Genomic DNA, 19,061 nt, shown 5'->3' with positions numbered 1-19,061 from the left:
TTGGAGGCCCAGCGTAATGTCCCCCACCCCTGCTCTGGCCTCAGGAGCTCCAGTGATCTCACCGCTCCGGCTTGGGAGCCAGTGGCAGTGGTGGTCAGTGCCAATGCCACACAGAAGAGGTTGGTCATCCAGTGCAGAAGGAGGATGAATGATCTCATCCATGCCGCCAGGGCAAGGCAGCCGTCTCATCACTCTAAACTCTCACATACACATTCACTGGCATCTCACTCACTGCCAGCTCAAGGGTCATCACCACTCACTCTCTCACACACACCCTCACATCACCATTTGGTCTCATCTCCTCTGGAGATCAACTCCTCAGCCCTCACCATCTTGAGGCCACTTGCACAGATCAATTTGTGTCCCCACACACACCCTGGGATACCCCCTTCCTCAGCACAGCACTCGCCCTGCAGTCTCTTCCCTTGCCTGAGGTCACTTCTCCCCCTTCTCCAAACAAGCCCCAGCCCTGCAGCCATTGAAAAGCCACCCCCGCCTTACGGCTGGTTTGGTAGTTAGATACTTGCCTGTGAGCCCCCCTGAAAGTGATGTGGTGCTGCCTGTGAAGTGATGACTGCGAGTGCGGACCGAAGCAAGGTTGGCAAACAAACCTCAAAGCCCCGAGCAAAATGCAGCTCACCAGGTGCACGTCACTTATGCAGTTGTGAAACACACCGGTGTGCAATCATACCATCGTGCCCAGATGATCCAGTGTAGGGGAATGATTCCGGTGAGCAGGGCTTATAACAATGTGCAAATGCATGAAAATGAAGTTCCCGACATCCAGTGGTGGGAAAGGCAGCCTGCCATTGATGGGCAGAGCGGATGATCGCAAACTGGTTACATGACAATGTGAAACCGATTTTTGGCCTTCCCGCCATATTGTCTGCTCATGCCCGCCATGATGTCCGATGCCAACGGGCTGGGAAAATTCCACCCCGAGTCTCTAACTCTTCCCTCCTTTTTGACACTCCTTAAAACTTACCTCGTGACCAAACTGTTGGTCATCTGTCCTAATGTCTCATTTGGCTTGGTGTGGTTTTTTTGTTTGGTAACCGTCCTGTGAAGCGCCTTTTGAGGTGGTATATATATATATATATATATATATATATACACAAGTTGTTGTTCTTTTCCTTTATTCCTTATTAGTGAGGGAGCAAGAGGAATTAAAGTTATGTGCACTGCCATCAGCCACACAGGAGTTAAACATTCTCATTACATCTTGTCATCATCCTCCATGAATCTTGCGGCTATTAGGGCCTCACAAGTACACCGGCCCTGTCTGGCCAGTGCGATGGCCTCATCACCGGCATCCTCGCCTTCGAGGACCTCATTATGCTCATGCCCTTTGAAGTCCTCCTCATCGGAGGAGACGTGCAGCTCTTCCATCTCCTCCTCCTCAGCCAGGTCCTCCCACCATTGCAGCGCCAGGTTGTGTAGTGTGCAGCAAGCTACGCTGATGCACAACACCCTCTGTGGACTGTATGGCAGTGCTCCACCAGACCTGTCAAGGCACTGGAACCTCATTTTCAAAATGCCTATCATTTGATCCACCAAAGTCCTGGTTGTAGCATGAGCCTCGTTATACCATCACTCTGCTGCAGTCTGAGGCCGCCACACAGGTGTCATCAGCCACGTACTCTGTGGGTGGCACTTGTCCTGAGGAACCAACCCTCTAGCCTCTGTGGACCCTGGAAGATGTCAGGGATCTGAAACCTGCTAAGAATGTAGGAGTTGTGGACACTCCCTGGGAATCGTGCGCAGACCTGCAGGATGCATTTTTGGTGGTCGCACACCAGCTTAACATTCAGCAAGTGGAAGCCCTTGCTGTTGACACAGTTAACTGCTTGTTGCCAGGGAGATCTGAGCACCACATGAGTGCAGTTGATGGCCCCCTGCACCTGTGGAAAACCTGAGATCTGTGTAAATCCCACCGCTCATGCTGTCTGGCTTTCCTGATCCCGGGCGAAAAGCACAAAGTTCTGTGCATTTCCGAAGATGGCCTCTTGGGTGCATTTGTGGGTGGAGGCTTGCGAGATCCCGCAGAGGTACCTGTGGAGCCCTGGAAAGAGCCACTGGCGTATAAATTGAGCGCTGTGGTCACTTTCACGGCCGCTGGCAGTGAATGCCCTCCGTGTTCCCATGGCGCCAAATCCTGCAGCAGATGGCATATTTGACCGATCAGTTCCCTAAGCATGTGCAGTCTTCAGCGACACTGGTTCTTGGTCATCTGCAGAAATGAGAAGCACCATCTATAAACCCTGGGTTTAGCGAGGTGCCTATGAGTGACGGCTCTCTGTCGATCTTCAGCTGTTTGCGCAGGAGGCCCTGCCACACCTTCATCTTGAGGGTGGTGCTCCTCCTGTTGGCGAGCCAGGCGCCTTCGCTGCTCTCTTCTTCTTCTCTGCTCCCTGTAAGCCATGAGGCACACCGCTAAATCACCAGGCTCCATGATCCTGGTGTTGTTCTCCAGGATCAAAGAGAGAGAGAGACGTGTGGGTTAGCCTATGTGTCCTGAGAACCTCTCTTGGTTAAGTCTGAAGGCCCCTGCATGCATTCTAGAAAGAGCTGGCTGCCACTTGGGTTGCCAGTGTGTAGTGTGCTTCATGGCTGACTGAAACCCCACCCACCTCCGCCCCACTTCTCTTGACCGATTGGCAGCAGCTTCAGCCACTGGACTGCACCCTGTGCTCTCAGCTCAGGCACAGGCATTCTCCTAACCCACACTGCAAGGCTGCACTGTTAGCTTGAACCATGGGGGAGACTGGTCCAAACCTTAATAAAGACATTGCAAGGGGCTGTGAGCACCTCTGCCAGTGACTGCTCCATGGTCAGCTTTAGCAAGGGGATTCTACAACTTTCCCAGTTGTCCAATTGTTCTGCTGTCCCCCAAAACTCACAATAATTTGCAGTGTGCGCCCGAGGGGTGAAAAGTTTTGGAGTATTTTGTGGTGCTTTCATGCTTTTACGTTGCTTGACTGGGCAGAAAAGCTTCAGAGGCCCAACTCCAAACATGTCAATGGAGCTGCAGCTGAACAGTCTCAGCTGTGGAAGGATTCTCACTTTTAACAAACCTTTCCAAGTGCATGGTTGCTTCCCTCACCCTCCCCTCCCTCCCCTGAAATGTGCTTGTGTACTTCCTTCTGTCTATGCTGCCTTGCTGCCCCCCCACCCGGCACCCGCCCACACTGGAGCCCTTGCCCCAGCACTGCACTGGAAGCCAGCTGGGAAAAAGCGACTTGCCTGTACCCTCTCACTGAGTGTACGGCGCCTCTTCCTTGATGCCCTACGCGTGATCCTCACGAGCGCTGCACAAGTTTGTGTCACTCACCTCTGAGTTCTCCTCAAAGTTCAGCTCGCCAGGTGCACGCCTTTTAAAAGCAGTCGTAAATCACGCTGTTCTGAAGTCACGGTAACGTGGGAGGTAAATTTGACGTGGGGGGATGATTCCGGTGTGCAGGCACAATGATGAGATGTGAATGCATTAAAATTAAGCTCCTGATGTTGGACCACGGGAAACGCGGCCCACCATTGATGGGTAGAGTGGACGATTGAAAACTGGTTTCACAATGGTATAAAACCGATTTTTGGCCTTCTCGCCATATTGTCCGCTCACACCCTCCATGCCACCCGCCGCTATCGGGAGCAGAAAATTCTGGCCATTCATTTTCTCCTCTCCCACTTCACTCTCCTCCCACTGAATCTTTCTGCTGGACCTGATCCCTGTACTGGTGCCCCAGGTATTTTTCTTCTTCTCAAGACCAATTTAAAAAGTCTAGTGCAGGGGACCCAATACGCTGGGAGTTCCTGTTCTTTGGCCCATATTAGAACATAGTGTGCACTAAGAGATAAGAAGGCTCATTAACAAACCAATTGATCTAAAAAAATTAACTGGAGCTCGAGGAGGTGTCAGTTCTTACATTGGTAACCATGTGCATGGAGACGGAGGGTGTGTGGGAGGGGCTGGAGGTTCATGGGGGAGTAACCTTCCTAATGATCCAGTCTGAAAGTGGAAAGCATCAATTTCCTCGTTTTCCTCCCAGCATCAGTTTACTCCAGTAGAGTGTGTGGTAGTGAAATTTATGAGAATAGCAAATTTTAATTTAAAATACATTATGAAAAGGTGAAATTCTTAATAGTACATTCAAACACAGATTTTCATAGTAATATATTCGTATTTATATCTGTTGATCTATCAGCAGTCCATGTCCAAATACAGCAAGATCTGTACAATATCCAGGCTTGGGCTGACAAGTGGCAAGTAACATTCGTGCCACACAAGGAACAGGCAGTGACCATCTGCAAGAAGAGAGAATCTAACCATCGGCCCAATGGCATTACCATTGCGGAATCCCCTACTATCAACATCCTGGGGGTTACCATTGACCAGAAACAGAACTGGACTAGCCATGTAAATACTATGGTTACAAGAACAGGTCAGAGGCTAGGGATCTTGTGGCAAGTAACTCACCTCCTGACTCCCCAAAGCCTGTCCACCATCTGCAAGGCACAAGTCAGGAGTGTGATGGAATATTCTCCACTTGCCTAGATGAGTGCAGCTCCAACAACACTCAAGAAGCTTGACACCATCCAGGACAAAGCAGCCTGCTTGATTGGCACCCCATCCACAAACATTCACTCCCTCCACCTCCGACACACTGCCAGCAGTGTACCATCTACAAGATGCATTGCAGGAACTCACCAAGGCTCCTTAGACAGTACCTTACACAGCATCACAAAAGGTTAATATGCATGTACAGCAAGTAATTAGGAAAGCTAGTAGAATGTAATCATTTATTGTGTGGGGAGTTGAATACAAAAGCAGTAGGTTATGCTTCAGTTATACAGAACACTAGTGAGATCACATTTGGAGTACTGTGTACAGTATTGGTCACCTTATTTAAGGAGGGAATTAAATGTGTTGGAAGCAGTTCAGAGAGGGTTTACCAGACTAATGCCTGGAATGGGGGGGTTGTCTTATCAGGAAAGGCTAGACACACTAGGCTTGTATCCATTGGAGTTTAGAAGAGTAAGGGGTGACTAGATTGAAACATATAAGATTCTTAGAGGTCTTGGCAGGGTGGATGGGGAGAGGATGTCTCCTCTTGTGGAAGAATCTAGAACTGGGGGTCACTATTTAAAAAACGGGATAACCCATTTAAAACAGAGAGGAGACAATTTTTTTTCACTCAGAGGGTTGTGAGTCTTTGGAACTCTCTTCCTGAAAAGGCAGTGGACGCAGAGTCTTTGAATATTTTTAAGGCAGAGGTGGATAGATTCTTGGTAAGCAAGGGGGTGATAGGTTATCGGCCCTAGGTGGGATGCAGATTTCAGGTTACTCTTAGATCAGCCATGATCTTATTGAATGGTGCAGCAGACTTGAGGGGCTGAATGGCCTACTCCTGCACCTCATTCATATGTCTGTATGTTCCAAACCCATGACTGCTACCATTCTAGAAGGGCAAGGCCAGCAGATGCATGGGAACACCGCCACGTGGAAGTTCCCCTCTAAGTCACTCACCACCTAACTTGGGAATATATCACTGTCGCTGGGTCGAAATCCTGGAACTCCCTCCCTAACTGCACTGTGGGTGTACCTACACCACATGGGCTGCAGCAGTTCAAGAAGGCAGCTCACCACCACCTTCTCAAGGGCAACTAGGGATGGACAATAAATGCTGGCCCAGCCAGCAAAGCCCACATCTCCTGAATGAATTTTTTTTCAAAATGTGGGCATTGTCACTATGCAGCTTTATTTGCAATTTTCTTTACATTAGCATCTGGGTTCATGTTAATTTCCTAGTGTTAAAATGGGCTCACGTTGAAAATTAGTTTGGGAGGCACTTTAGTACTTGTTATAGTTAACCAGAGGATATCGGGGTTTGAACCCATGGCATCAGGATGACTCAACTTCTGTGTTTTTATATTCTGGTATATTTTCACTCTTATGGTTTTCTCCTTCCAGGGGAGAGTGTACAGAGACCCTGAAGAACAGAATAAAAGAGTTGGATGTGGAGTATAGACAGCTGCAAACCGAACTCAAAATGAAGGACGAACATTTAAGAAAAGTAGAGCGGGAGGTACAGGTAAATATTTCACATTAGGCTTTAGTGTACATTTTTTAATTGGAACGAAGGCTACAGTGTTCATCACCAATATTGACATTGTGAGAAGTTTCAGCCATAAATTGAGTGTTGGATGGTTCTGAGGTTTAATGCCTGTCTTTTGGTTGAATGTTCCTTGGCCGGGTGTAATAGCATTGATTGGGTACTGGGTGGCGCTGTGGTTCTTTGGCTGGTTCAGTGCCAGCAGTGGCAGGGTGAGTTCCATAAGGAGAAGTAGAGTAAAAAGGGAGGTGTGAGATTGGATGGGTGAGCCGGGTCCAGGGTCAGAGTGGGACATCTGAAGTGTGAAGGACTGAAAGCGAATAATAGTCATACAGACCCTGAATTTCTCTGTGATTCTGCCAATCTCCTGCGAAAATTGTAGCAGAGGGATAAGGAGTATCCCATGGAAATGCAGTTTACCATTTATATCATATGGATATAAAGATAGATAGATAAATAACCTATTTAAATACCCTTTAGAGAGTTTGGCTTCGTATTCTTCTTGCTGGCAGACGCACACTGTTGGCACTTGTCCACACTTCCTTTCCCATGGTTTAAAACAAGTTGCTGCTGCAGCATCTAGATATTTACAACAGCTTCTCACAGACTTATCTGTATCATTCCAGATAGTTTACTGATTAAGACTTTTCAAATGAAGCTAATCTCCCTAGCATGTCGTTTTAATAGTTCTTTTGTTGAATTTTACATTTAACTGAACTCAGATCTTTTGGCAGGTAATTAATCCTTCAAATTGGCATTGAAAAGTCCAGAGTCCTCCCTGTAATTAGTAGCATGGCCACTAAGCTATATTTGCATTGCTTGCTTAACTTCTGACATTAAATAATAAAACTGTCATAACTATTTTTAATGTAATTGATAAGTTTTATAAAAATGAAAAATTAGGACAATATTAACATTCATGTAGGGTCAGTGTGCGTCTGTGCTTAGGAGGGGGAATAATTGGGCATGATAATGATTTTTAATTAGTAGCTAATGATACCTGCTGAAATGAACTTCTGTGCATCTTGGATAATGACAGAATCATGCTCAGTTGTAACATCTCCTATTGCCAAATAGCTTAGCAGCACTTATTATCCAATCTGAAATATCAGGAATGCTGTCAGTTGCTTGAGATACGAGAATTGGTTAGCACATGTAGCTCAACAAGAGTCAGCACCTTTAGAAGAAGAATAGAGAATTTGCTATGCTGAAATCAATCTTCCCTGTTCTATTGTGTGAGCTCCTAAATGATGAATGCATGTGAAAGGCTAAATACATGAGAGATCACACTTGTAGAATTCTTAACTATCATTTCAATGTTCTTTTTATTTCTACATCAAGATGATCCTTTGACCAGAACAGATTTAAATGCCAAGTGGAGTAACAGTGAATGCTTTCCAACTGGTAGATTTGAAGTAAAAACAGAAAATTCTGGAAAAACTCAGCGGGAGAATTTTCTCCCGGCCGGGTGGGCTGGACAGGAGCGAGCACGGGCAGGCACGCAGCCAATCGCCACCCGTGATCGGCTGGGCGCCGCCATTTTACGTGGGCAGGCCAATTAAGGCCCACCCAGCGTGATGTGCACCCGGAAGCGCTGAGCGCTCCCTGAGCGGGTGGGGGGTGGAGGGAGAGTTGGGGCCTGTGCTCTTTCACACACGCACATGAAAGAGCGCAGCAATCTCCCTGAGGCACGGAGCTGCCTCAGGGAGATTAGTTTAATTGTAAAAAATTGAAATAACGGAAAAAAAAATGTTCAGACATGTCCCCTCATGTGACAGTGTCACATGAGCTGGGACATGTCAATGAATTTTAATAAACAATTTTACTACACTTATAAACACTTCATAAAACCTCATCCCGCCCGTGGATGAGGTTTCATGATAAATGCGAAGGCCGCATAGGCTCTTCACCTGCCCGTCCAAGCTTAAGGTTAGACGGGTAGCCCTTTTGATGATTTCAATTACTATTTAAATGGCTTTAACAGACCTTTGACAGTTCGGTGGGCGCGCAGCCGACTCTGGTGCACATCTGCCGAGCTGAAGATTGGAATGACGCGCCGTGACGTCGGGACACACACCCAACATCATCGCACGTCACTTTACGTGTCGGCAAGTGGGGCCCACCCTTGCACGCCGGCCAGGAGATTCGGGTCAGCAGGCCTGACAGCATTTTCTGTTTTTATTTCAGATTTCCAGCATCTGCAGTATTTTGCTTTTATATCATGGTAGATTTGAAGATTTGATTTTGTCCCTTTGTTTCAATTTTCTGCAGGAGCTTTGTAAATATAAAGAAAATGAACAGGACACTGAAATGTTGATGGCAGCACTTTCAGCCATGCAGGATAAAACACAACACTTAGAAATCAATCTTAGTGCAGAGACTAGGATTAAACTGGACCTTTTCTCTGCTCTTGGAGATGCCAGACGACAACTAGAGATTGCACAAGGTTAGCAATGGTATTTATAAATGTAGAATCATAGTACATTGTTATTGCCTGGAGAGCTGGTTTGACAGTGAGCATGAATTTCTGTGCCGTTTTCAATGTTATTTCCAGTGCACAATCAAGGTGAGTACATCTTTGTGGCAAGGAAATCAGACAAGTAATTTCCATCGTTTGCTTCTTGCATATTCCTCTTCAATACCTTTTCGGACCACCAACTGGCAAAAATTTTTTTCCATTGGCGTAAAGGTTGTGCAACACATGGGAGAGAATTTTCCCCCCATTGGGGGCTTGTGCGGGGACGGGCGGGAGCGGACGTGAACCCGATCGGCGCCCGCGATCAGGTCCGTGCCGCCATTTTACGTGGGCGGGCCAATTAAGGCCCACCCAGCGTGGCGCACACTTGGAAGCGCTGTGCGCTCCCTGTGCAGGTGGAGTGGATTCCCTGAGTCGGGGCCTGCGCTCTATCGCGCCTGTGCACGAAAGAGCACAGAAATCCCCGAGGCACGGAGGTACCTCAGGGAGATTAGTTGAAGTTTTTAAAAGCTAAATAAAGGAAAGAAAATATTTTAAGACATGTCCCCTCATGTGACAGTGTCACGTGAGCTGGGACATGTCAAGGAACATTAATGAAAAACTTAATTTTTAAACCCTTCATGAAACCTCATCCCGAATGCGGATGAGGTTCCATAAAAAATGCAAAGGCCGCCTGAGCTCTTCGCCTGCCAGCCAACCTTGAGGTTGGAGAGGCAGCTCATTTAACTATTTTAATTAGTTTTTAACAGACCTTAATAGGCCTTTGACAGTTTGGCTGTGCGCCCGCCGAACTGGAAACCTAAGTGACGCGCGGTGACGTTGGGACACCCACCCGACGTCACCGCGCGTCATTTTACACGTCGGCAAGCGGGCCCCGCCCCCGCTCACCAACACGAAAATTCTGCCCATGGTGTAGAGATTCATCGCCAGTCATCCTTTTAAAGCTCTGGGACAGCCAATTTTTTTAACTTGCTTTCACACACTGCGAAAGTGAAACAATAGCTTCATTGCTGAAATATAAGCAATGTACTTACTATATATTAATCCTATTTGCCCAGTAATTTTCAAACAATGTAAAGAAATGTAAACAATTTGCTTCATCTCGTCTTCTCATCCTTTCTTTCACAGGCTCTGCAAACCCAACTTTTAAAAATGTCTGCCCACATGCCTTACTTTTGGCCCAGAGCTCCAGCGGAGTGGGCTACAATAGAAATCGGGGTGGGTGAGCCCGGAAGTATTATGGGATTGGAGGCGGATCGGGTACGGGCTGGGTGACTCAGGCACAGATGAAAAGAGGGCCTTCAAAAAGACCCATTTGAGAGGTTGGAAGTTTATGGGGCAGAATTTTCAGGTCAGCGTATGGGCGCACGCCCGACCTGCTCAAGCGCTATTTTGTGTGGTGATGTCTGGAGAGCATCCCGATTGTACTTGTGTGATATTTCAGTCAGCAGGCGCGCGCAAGAGTTGGAAGCGCGCCCGCCGACAATTAAGAGGGCAATTAAACCCATTAAAGTTGTAATTGTCCCCAATTTTTCATGGTCCATCCAACCTCACGGTTGGTGGACGGGCGAATGGGCTAGGCAGCCTTTGCATTTTTCATGAAATTTCATTCAAGGGCCGGATGAGGTTTCCGTTATTAAATTAAAAAAATTAAAATCTATGGACAAAAATTTTATAATTATATGTTCAGGTGACTGCTTGTGATGCTTGGACATTTTTGTTCTGATCTTAAAATTTTTTTTAAGACTTTTGAAGTCTTCAGCTCGCTGAGGCAGCTCACTGCCTTCAGGGAGCTTTCATTCTGCACTCGCCCTCGCCCTCACCCACGCTTACGTTAGCACCCACCACCCCACCCCCGACAGCGCTGAGCTTTTCAGCGCACATTTCACGCTGGCTGGCCAATTAATGGGTGGGGCTGATCGTGGTCGGTGGCCCATTCCCCGGCTGATCCCGGACCCGCCGATCCCACCCGCCCGCCATCCTAAAAATTCTGCCCATGGATACTTGTGCCTCAGAGGAGATGTCATTGCCTTGTCGGGGGATTGTGTAAATATTATCCAACTGTGAGCAGGCTCTGGAACGGATGGCCCATCATGGGCTTTCCCTGTGGGAGAATTGTCATTGTTGCTGCCTAAGCACTGAAAGCATGGAGTGGATTCTCAGGACAGAGCCATGGAGGTGGCATCTTGCTAGCACGACCTGGTACAGATATTCTGCAATGGTGTAGTTAGCTGCCGAGACTCAGCGGATGAATGATGAACAGTGCTATGTTCATGATCCCATCCACTTGCCCTCTTGCCACCCATCTATCAGCATGTTGACCCTTGACCAGGCCCCTCACATCGACACACTGTCATGCAATATCAGTGTGACTATCAGGGACTAAACCAATAGGGCTGTCAGTGATCATGGAACATAGCATGCTACCTTGGATTGATACCCACAATGTCCATGGCACCAAGCACTTGTGCAGAGCCATTCTCTCCACCAGACCGTTAACAGTATTTATTAATGATATGGTGAGAAATGTTAGTGCCTGTAAACACACAAAGGTGAATGAGAGCATTGTAATCCAAATGGCTCATGACCATTTTCGCCGTACATTTTTATTCATACAATGTCACACAGCGGTGCCCTGGAGGAAGGCACGGGCTCAGCTGCCGCCCATTTTTCTGATCAGAACCTTAAAGTGTTTGTGGAAGAGGTCCAGGGGATCAGAGCAATCCCCTACTCTGCTGGCCATAGAAACCCACCAACCACAGCCAAGAAACCTGGATTCAAATTGGGGCTATGGTGGGCACACAGGAGAGCACGAGTGTTCCTGGATTCAGTGCCAGAAAAAGTTCAATGACCTGCTGCGTTCTAGCAAGGTGAGCAACTTTGCTCATCCACACAGAGCTCCATGGGAAGTGTCATATCTCCATGCTGCAGCTAAGGTGTGAGACATGACACATACCTCCATTTCAGCATTGGGGCTTGTATATGTACACAGCTCATGTAGGTGCACACAGAATAGGTGTGAATGAGCACTGTGATGCATAGAGACAGAGAAGGGCAATATTCCTTCATGCACTGTATATTAGGCTAACATAAATTCATGTCATCATTGCAGTCAAAAACGGTGAAGAACGCCATGCTGATGGCCCTGACTGGGGGGTGGTCAGCTGGGCTGAGAACAATTCACACTGCTGAGTAGATGGCGATGGAGATTGTCAGGGTGCCTGAACAGCTGTCTGTCGGTGATGATCAATCACCTGTAGCAGGTGATAAAGGTGTGGAAATGCACTTTGCAATATGGTGCTAATGGTGGAGGTCATGCTGTCACTTCACTGAGCACAATGGGATGTTGGCATGAGAGGCACTGCAAGAATGGGGTGGCATCATACATGAGCATGGCTAAAGGCCATCAATACATCAGAGCATGGTTTCACAATGAGAACGGCTGCATCTAAATATCTCATTTTGTGTTTCACAGGCCCCAGCGCTGCTCACTTATACCATTCCACCCCCTGCTCCCCCTGCCAAACCCGCCATCCTAGGCCACCTCATCCCTCGGGCATCAGCAGGAGGAAAAGATGTCCGAGCACGCAGTGTCACATCTTACTAGCCCACACTCCACCAACACAGATACCAACACATCGGAGGGATGTGCGTGTGTTGAGTCAGTGGCAAAGGGTAAAGGGCACTGCACCAGAGTGCAGGAGGACGTGCCAGAGTCAGAGACGCCTGCACACAGTCCCCCTCAGAGGGGGGAGGAAAGTCACGATGATGCTCCAGTGGGCAGGAATGTGAAGCCTCAGGAGTCACCTTTTGGGGCACAGCATTTGTCCAATCAGCAGCAGATATGTGGGCATCTGGCAGAGTTCCCTGAGGCAGTGGGATCTCTAGGATTACAAGTGGAGGAGGCCATCACTGTCATGAGCTCCACATTGTCCTGGGAGCTCAACCCCATGAGCTCCAACCATGAGAGATTGGCCAATCTCATGGAGAGACACATGCAGCAGCAGGTGGTGTAGGGATATTGTCACTGGATTAGTATTCCAGAGACCCAGGGTAATGCTCTGGGGAGCTGAGTTTGAATCCCACCACAGCAGATTTTCAATAAAAACCGGGAATTAAAAGATTGATGATGACCACAAATCCATTGCTAATTGTCACAAAAACCCATCCGGTTCACCAATGTCCTTTAGGGAAGGGAATCTGCTGTCCTTACCTGGTCTGGCCTATGTGTGACTTCAGACCCACAGCAATGTGGTTGGCTCTTAAATGCCCTTGGAACATGGGCAATTAGGGATGGGCAGTAAATTCTGGCCCAGCTAGTGATGCCCACATCCCCTGAACGAATAAAAAATAATTTAGAATGGATGCAAGGGCAATGTTTCGGCCAGGAAAGGATGCAGGCCTCCCTCAATAGCCTGGATCCGTCCACTCAGAGGATGAGCGCTGACATCCACTGAATACATGAGGAGCTGCATACCCTTAACAGGATGGTCATACGGCTGGCACAGCGTTTGCTGGAATGGACAACTCCTGTGCACCAGCAGCCAGCCCCATCAACCCCATCTGAACACGGACCCAGGACTTTGCAGGTCACAGAGGAAGCTGAAGGCACCAGGAGCTCCTCAACGCCCTCATCTTCTTCTACCTCCCCAGTCCTTCCACCAGCCACCTTCTGCAGGTGTGCCAGTGACCACGCCACCCATGCAGGGATGCAGAGGCTGTAGTTTGAAGGAGGTCCCCAATGGATGCCTGAACAAAGAAGCTGGCCACCATGTGCCTCATTACTGTAGAGACTGAGAAGTGAGCAGCCTGCCTCCACCTCCTCCGAGACAACATGGGGGGAGGGGGAGGGGGCACTTCATAGGAGTGTGTGTGTGAGTGTGTGTGTGTAAAGCTTGCCTAGAACGCTAACGGGTTCACCATGGTTACACTTTTCACATTGTATATACCATATTTGAGCACTTCTTTAATATATTTACTTACATTTATACATGACTCGCTGTATGTTTGTACATTAGAGAACTCAAAAAGAATAGTAACATTATGAAGGTGGTTCTTACCAGTAATAATGAGGCAGCATGCTGTTGTCTATCTCTGCGTGACATCATCAGGAGCAAGGTTGTCAGCTGATTTGCAATCCTATGGATGGCTTTCTCCTTCTCTGCTATATCCCATAGGATTCCAGGAATCAAAGGGTCAAAGCACTGAGATGCTCCTTGTGTCTTTCGTTGTCCATTCAAGCTTGACTTCAAGGGAGGCTCAATGATCAGAATCCACGAACAGATGCTGGGCAGTAGGTGCCCCTCAAGCATGAGTGCTGAGTGCAACGCATTCATCTGCACTGCAGTGTTATACATTGACCTAGATGTAGGCTTTGCAACTCGAGAGGCCATGTATGCTTCAGCTAATATTGCTCGCCTGCTGTCCCCTCGACTTTGGCTGCCTTTGCCTTCCAGGGTGTGCTTTGTGCATGAAGCAGAGGTATATGAAAGCTAGGACTGCTGCTACTGGCGCCCACTTCAGAAACTGGACCATTGGCCTGAATGGATGGTATGCAAGTTCTTTGAGGAGCTAATGGTGCAGATTTGTGGCTCATCATGTGCGATCTGCCTTGTCTGCATGTATGTTGGAACATCTTATCAGCATGTTTAGGTTTTAAAGCCTTAAGTTGTGTCACTCGAGCATTGTGGGCATGGTTTGATTATGGACAAGATTGTGGCTTTGGCAACTCATTTACAAACACTGGCATTCATGTAAGGGGACCAGGTGTGAATCAAACTCATTGATGTTGATTCTTCCATTGTAGGGGATGGGCGGTCCCCTGAGTAATTGTGGCGTCAATATACAAGGTCCTTTAGGTGCGTTTCTCACCAGGGATTGGCTGATGGCAGTTGTGAGATTGGAGGGCCTTTTAAGAATCTATTTTGTGCAACAACTCGCCTGGCGATGATCCCCTCCTGCACAGTCAGCCTGGCTACATGGACATGCCTCCAAGCTGCTCTGCCATTGGTGGCTTCCTCATCCTCAACCGTTTTGGAATTGTCAGGATGGACAGGGCCTTCTTCCTCCTGCTCACCTTCCTCCTCCTCAGAGGCTGGAACTCTACCCCTCCACTGCGCAACGTTGTGCGGCATGCAGCACACCACTACTATTCTTGATACCCCTGCTGGGGCATATTGCAGAGTTCCACCTAAACAATCAAGGCATCTGAAGCGCATTTTAAAAATGTAAATAATCAGCTCGATTATACTCCTTGTGACAACATGGCTGCTGTTGTAGTTGTGCTCTGTCTCAGTTTGAGGGCTCACAAAGGGGTCATTAGCCAGGTTCTTAAGAGGTAGCTCGTGTCCCCTAGAAGCCAACATGGATCTGTGTAAGTGGCTGAAATAACTGAAGGAGTTGGGAACGCCTTAGCCTGAAGGAGTCATTGCAGCTGCCAGAGAACCTCACAAACACATGAAGAAAGACCTTGAAACAAAAACAAAAATAGCTGGAAAAACTCAACAGGTCTGACAGCATCTGCAGAGAGGAACACAGTTAACGTTTCAAGTCTGTATGACTCTTCATCAGAATTAAGGAAAAATAGAAATGAGGTGAAATAGGTAGAGGGGGGTGGGACAGGTAGAGCTGGATAGAGGTCCAGTGATAGGTGGAGGCAAAGAAGAGATTGCCAAAGATGTCATACACAAAAGGACAAAGGGGTGCGGACGGTGGTGATATTAGCTAAGGAATGTGTTCCCAATGACATCCATTATTTTATTTCCACCTTTTAGCCTATTTCGATCCCTTACCCCCACCCCACCCCCATTAGGGCTATCTGTCACTTGCTCATCCTGCTTTCTACCCTTAATGTCACCATTAGCACATTCCTGAGCTAAAATCACCACCGTCAAACCCTTTTGTCTTTTTGTCAATGACTTCTTTGGCAATCTCTTCTTTGCCTCCACCTATCACTGGCCCTTTATCCAGCTCTACCTGTCCCACCCCCCCTCAACCAGCTTATATTTCACCTCATTTCTATTTTTCCTTAGTTCTGATGAAGAGTCATATGGACTTGAAACGTTAACTGTGTTCCTCTCCGCAGATGCTGTCAGACCTGCTGAGTTTTTCCAGCTATTTTTGTTTTTGTTTCAAATTTCCAGCAGTATTTTGCTTTTATCTTAGTGAAGAAAGACCTTGTTGTGGTCACAAACCACCTGGACATTGAGTGCGTGAAAGGACTTTTGGTTGATGAACATGTCTGCATGTTGAGCTAGGGCCTTTATGGCAACATGGGTGCAATCAATAACACCCAGCTAACTGGACAAAGACCATGCCTCTCTGTGTCTGAGGCGCCAAATCTATAAGGAAATTAATGTGCTCCCCACATGATCAAGCAGGGCATTAGTTACAGCCTTAATGCAGCTGCGTGCTGCTGGCTGTGTTATACCAGACAGGCCTCCCGATGAGCCATGGAGAGAGTCTGAGGCAAAAAAATTGAGAGTGACAGTTACCTTTACAGCCACTGGCCAGGCATGGGGGTTGATGGATAGAGGCTTAAGTTGTTCCTGGACCATGTGACATATGTCTGTCACCATTATGGCTTAACCTCAGTCACCTTTGGAACTGGTTCTTCATTATATTGAGGTAGGATGTCCTAGGTCTATACATCCTTCCCACAGGGTAGTATCTGCTTATCCTGCCTCTCCATCTCTTGCTTCCTGGTGTGCATGCTGCAGCCTCTTCCTCATGACCTTCTGCCCTCCCTCTGGCCTCTGGCTCCTCACGCTGACTGGTTTCTATGGCATCTGTGTGCGTGGGTGCCATGCCCATCTTTTATCTTCCTTCTCAAGCATAACAATCTTCTTGACACCTGGCTGCATGAGTCAGTAGGGGAAACAATTTGCCCTGCGAGTTCACCCTCCTACAGCCTTGAGTTAAGGAAAGACTGTTGGTATTGAGTTTTTGCCAATTCTGGGGCAGTCGAGACAAGTTCAAAGCTAATCCCACAAGGGTACCTGCATCTCTCCAAAGGGGTACCCCCTGGCTATCCAAAGAAATGCATAAAGTTCAGACCTGCTCTTAACAGGCTGACGCTGCACACTTTGGGTTCCACACTCCAAATTCCAACTTGTGCTGGAGGCAACTGATGATTTAAATGGCCACTGTGCATGCATGAAATGCACCCCATCCCCATTCAAACCCCCTATGAAAATGGGAAGTGCCGTGTTCGGGGGTGGGGCTTGCGATTTCTGGGCTCGTCCGCTATTTTCGCCACAACGGTGATTTTGGCGAATTTGTCCATTTTGGCGAAAATCCAGGCCTAAGAGTTCAGTGCATGAGAGGATATATAATCTGTCATGGACTAACATGACTTTTCTTATTTTTTTCAGGGCATATAATCCAACAAGATCAGGAAATTGAAGAACTCAAACAGAAGGTTGCAGAAGTTATGGCAGTTATGCCTGCGATCACTTACAGCGTTACAAGCACGCTTAGTCCTGCAACTTCACACTATTCCTCCAAATTTGTGGAGACTGGGAATTCTGTACTTGATCCTAATACTTTAATGTACCAGCCACTGAAAAAATAAATGCACTATCCTCCTTAACTTCCCTTCAATTATTACACATTTCCTTTAACCCATGGCTAATGCTGGTGAAGGTGATCTTGTTTTTTTGTATTCAGAAGTATGGATTTTTACTTTTTATACTATTTTGGGGTTTTCAGGTATGATTATATAGCATTAAGGTGCTTTGAATTGTACAATTAATTAGATTCTTTAGAATACCTGGATAGTTGGAAGCATTTGGCCATCATTGCATGCTTCAATCTACCCAACACTGCAAATTCATAAAAGCAAAATATTACAGAGGCAGGAAATCTGAAATAAAAACAGAAAATGCTGGAAAATCTCAGCAGGTCTGGCAGCATCTGCGGAGAGAGAAACAGAGTTAACGTTTCGAGTCCATATCAGTCTTCTTCTGAAGAAGAAAACTCCAGCATTTTCTGTTTTTATTTCACATTGCGAATTCAACCTGATGTCCTCAGTAACACAGCTTACTGTTTAACTTGTACCAGTACAATGCATGAGCAATTCCAGCATGATATGAATTTCTTTTAGTGCTTGAAATAATGGTCAAAATTAACATTGGAACAGAAATTCAAATGGCTTTGACAAGCAATGCATAAAAGGTACAGATGTGAAAGTTTCACAATAACATCGTGGGAGTGTTAAAGCTAAACTATGCTGAGAACATCTTTCTAAAAGAGCAGGTCCATTATTTGCACTGTTGTAGACCTTATTCTAAGATTCACCAAAAGCATTACCTTCTGTCTTTGAATCACAAGCAAGTTAAAAACGGGTAACACATTCATATAAAGAAATCTGAGTCATAACTTGCAAGCAAAACCTTTAGATGCTAATCACTCATATTGTCCAGGAGTAACAAACTAGCTTGTTTAAAATTCCATTGTTAGAGTAATTTATCCTCTCTCCTGAATTGTTACCAGGGACAATAAGTAGTATACTGTTGCCAAAAGACCATTTACAATCTTTTGCTTTTCTTTTATGTACCCTTTGTTCCAGGTGTACTTTACCATGTTTGTTGATCCTGTATTCAACATGTTTGTGTAATCAATCTTTCATACATTGCAGTTAACATTAAGACTGCATTCGATGAAAACATGGACATCCTTTGATAGTCAACTTGCTCTACACCACCAGTTATGCGTCTAACTTTACCTTAGGCTCGTCCAAAACCATACATTTCATACCATGTTTGCCATTTATAGCTTATGTTATAGATTCTTTGTAGGGACTGAGGTCGGGTGCCAGCATGGGAGCAAGAAACGATGATGAACAGTTAATTTTGTTACAAGTTGATGATGATACCACTTGATAAAAGAGATGCCAATTCTACATTTTGAACTGCATCTGCCCTGTGATCTGAACAATCAAGGTTAATGTAATGTAAAACAAAATCAAAATACTGCAGATGCTAGAAACCTGAAACAAAAACAGAAAATGCTGAAAATACTGAGCAGTCAGACAGCATCTGTGCAGAGAAACAGAGTTAACATTTCAGGTTGTGATGATTCTTCACCAGAACAATTTTTTAATGTGACTTAAAACCTATTTGCAATGCTGGGGGGAGTTTATTATCTCACCAAAACAATCTTCTGGGTGATAGTGACATCAGTTAAAGTTTGTACATTGCTGTAGTTTCTCTGTTTGTTGCATAGCATACTTTTACCAGAAAACAGATAGCTATATACATGGTGTTGTCAAGCTTAAAGAGAAACCTGTTCTAATGATTTATTCCCCAAGCATAAATATTGTAAAGGAGAATATCTGCAATGTTACTGATGGCTTTCAACTGGTCCTTGTCATTGTGTAAATGCAGTCTGGGAGTAAGCAGTTTTCATATAACCACTTGTATGAATTTTGATGTGATGTGATCTTCGACTCCAGTGTTGACATAATAAGAACAATGGGC

General features: G+C 46.5%; 1 protein-coding gene across 3 annotated transcripts in view; it reads left to right on the top strand.

The window, feature by feature from the left end:
• Positions 1 to 17,171, top strand: part of LOC144680721 (macoilin-like) — a 207,830-nt gene extending 190,659 nt beyond the window's left edge. For all 3 annotated transcript variants that reach the window (XM_078541996.1, XM_078541997.1, XM_078541998.1), the window contains 3 exons: positions 5,966 to 6,086; positions 8,379 to 8,553; positions 16,956 to 17,171. In XM_078541996.1, coding sequence (XP_078398122.1) covers positions 5,966 to 6,086; positions 8,379 to 8,553; positions 16,956 to 17,155 — 496 coding nt within the window. In that variant the 3' untranslated portion in view covers positions 17,156 to 17,171. The remainder of the gene's footprint in view (positions 1 to 5,965; positions 6,087 to 8,378; positions 8,554 to 16,955) is intronic.
• Positions 17,172 to 19,061: the final 1,890 nt, after the last annotated feature.

This window comes from Cetorhinus maximus, chromosome 5 (assembly GCF_964194155.1).
Source record: "Cetorhinus maximus chromosome 5, sCetMax3.hap1.1, whole genome shotgun sequence".
Classification (NCBI taxonomy): domain Eukaryota; kingdom Metazoa; phylum Chordata; class Chondrichthyes; order Lamniformes; family Cetorhinidae; genus Cetorhinus; species Cetorhinus maximus.
Note: the sequence above shows the minus strand (reverse complement) of the source record. Positions and strands in the feature narration are given on the sequence as shown.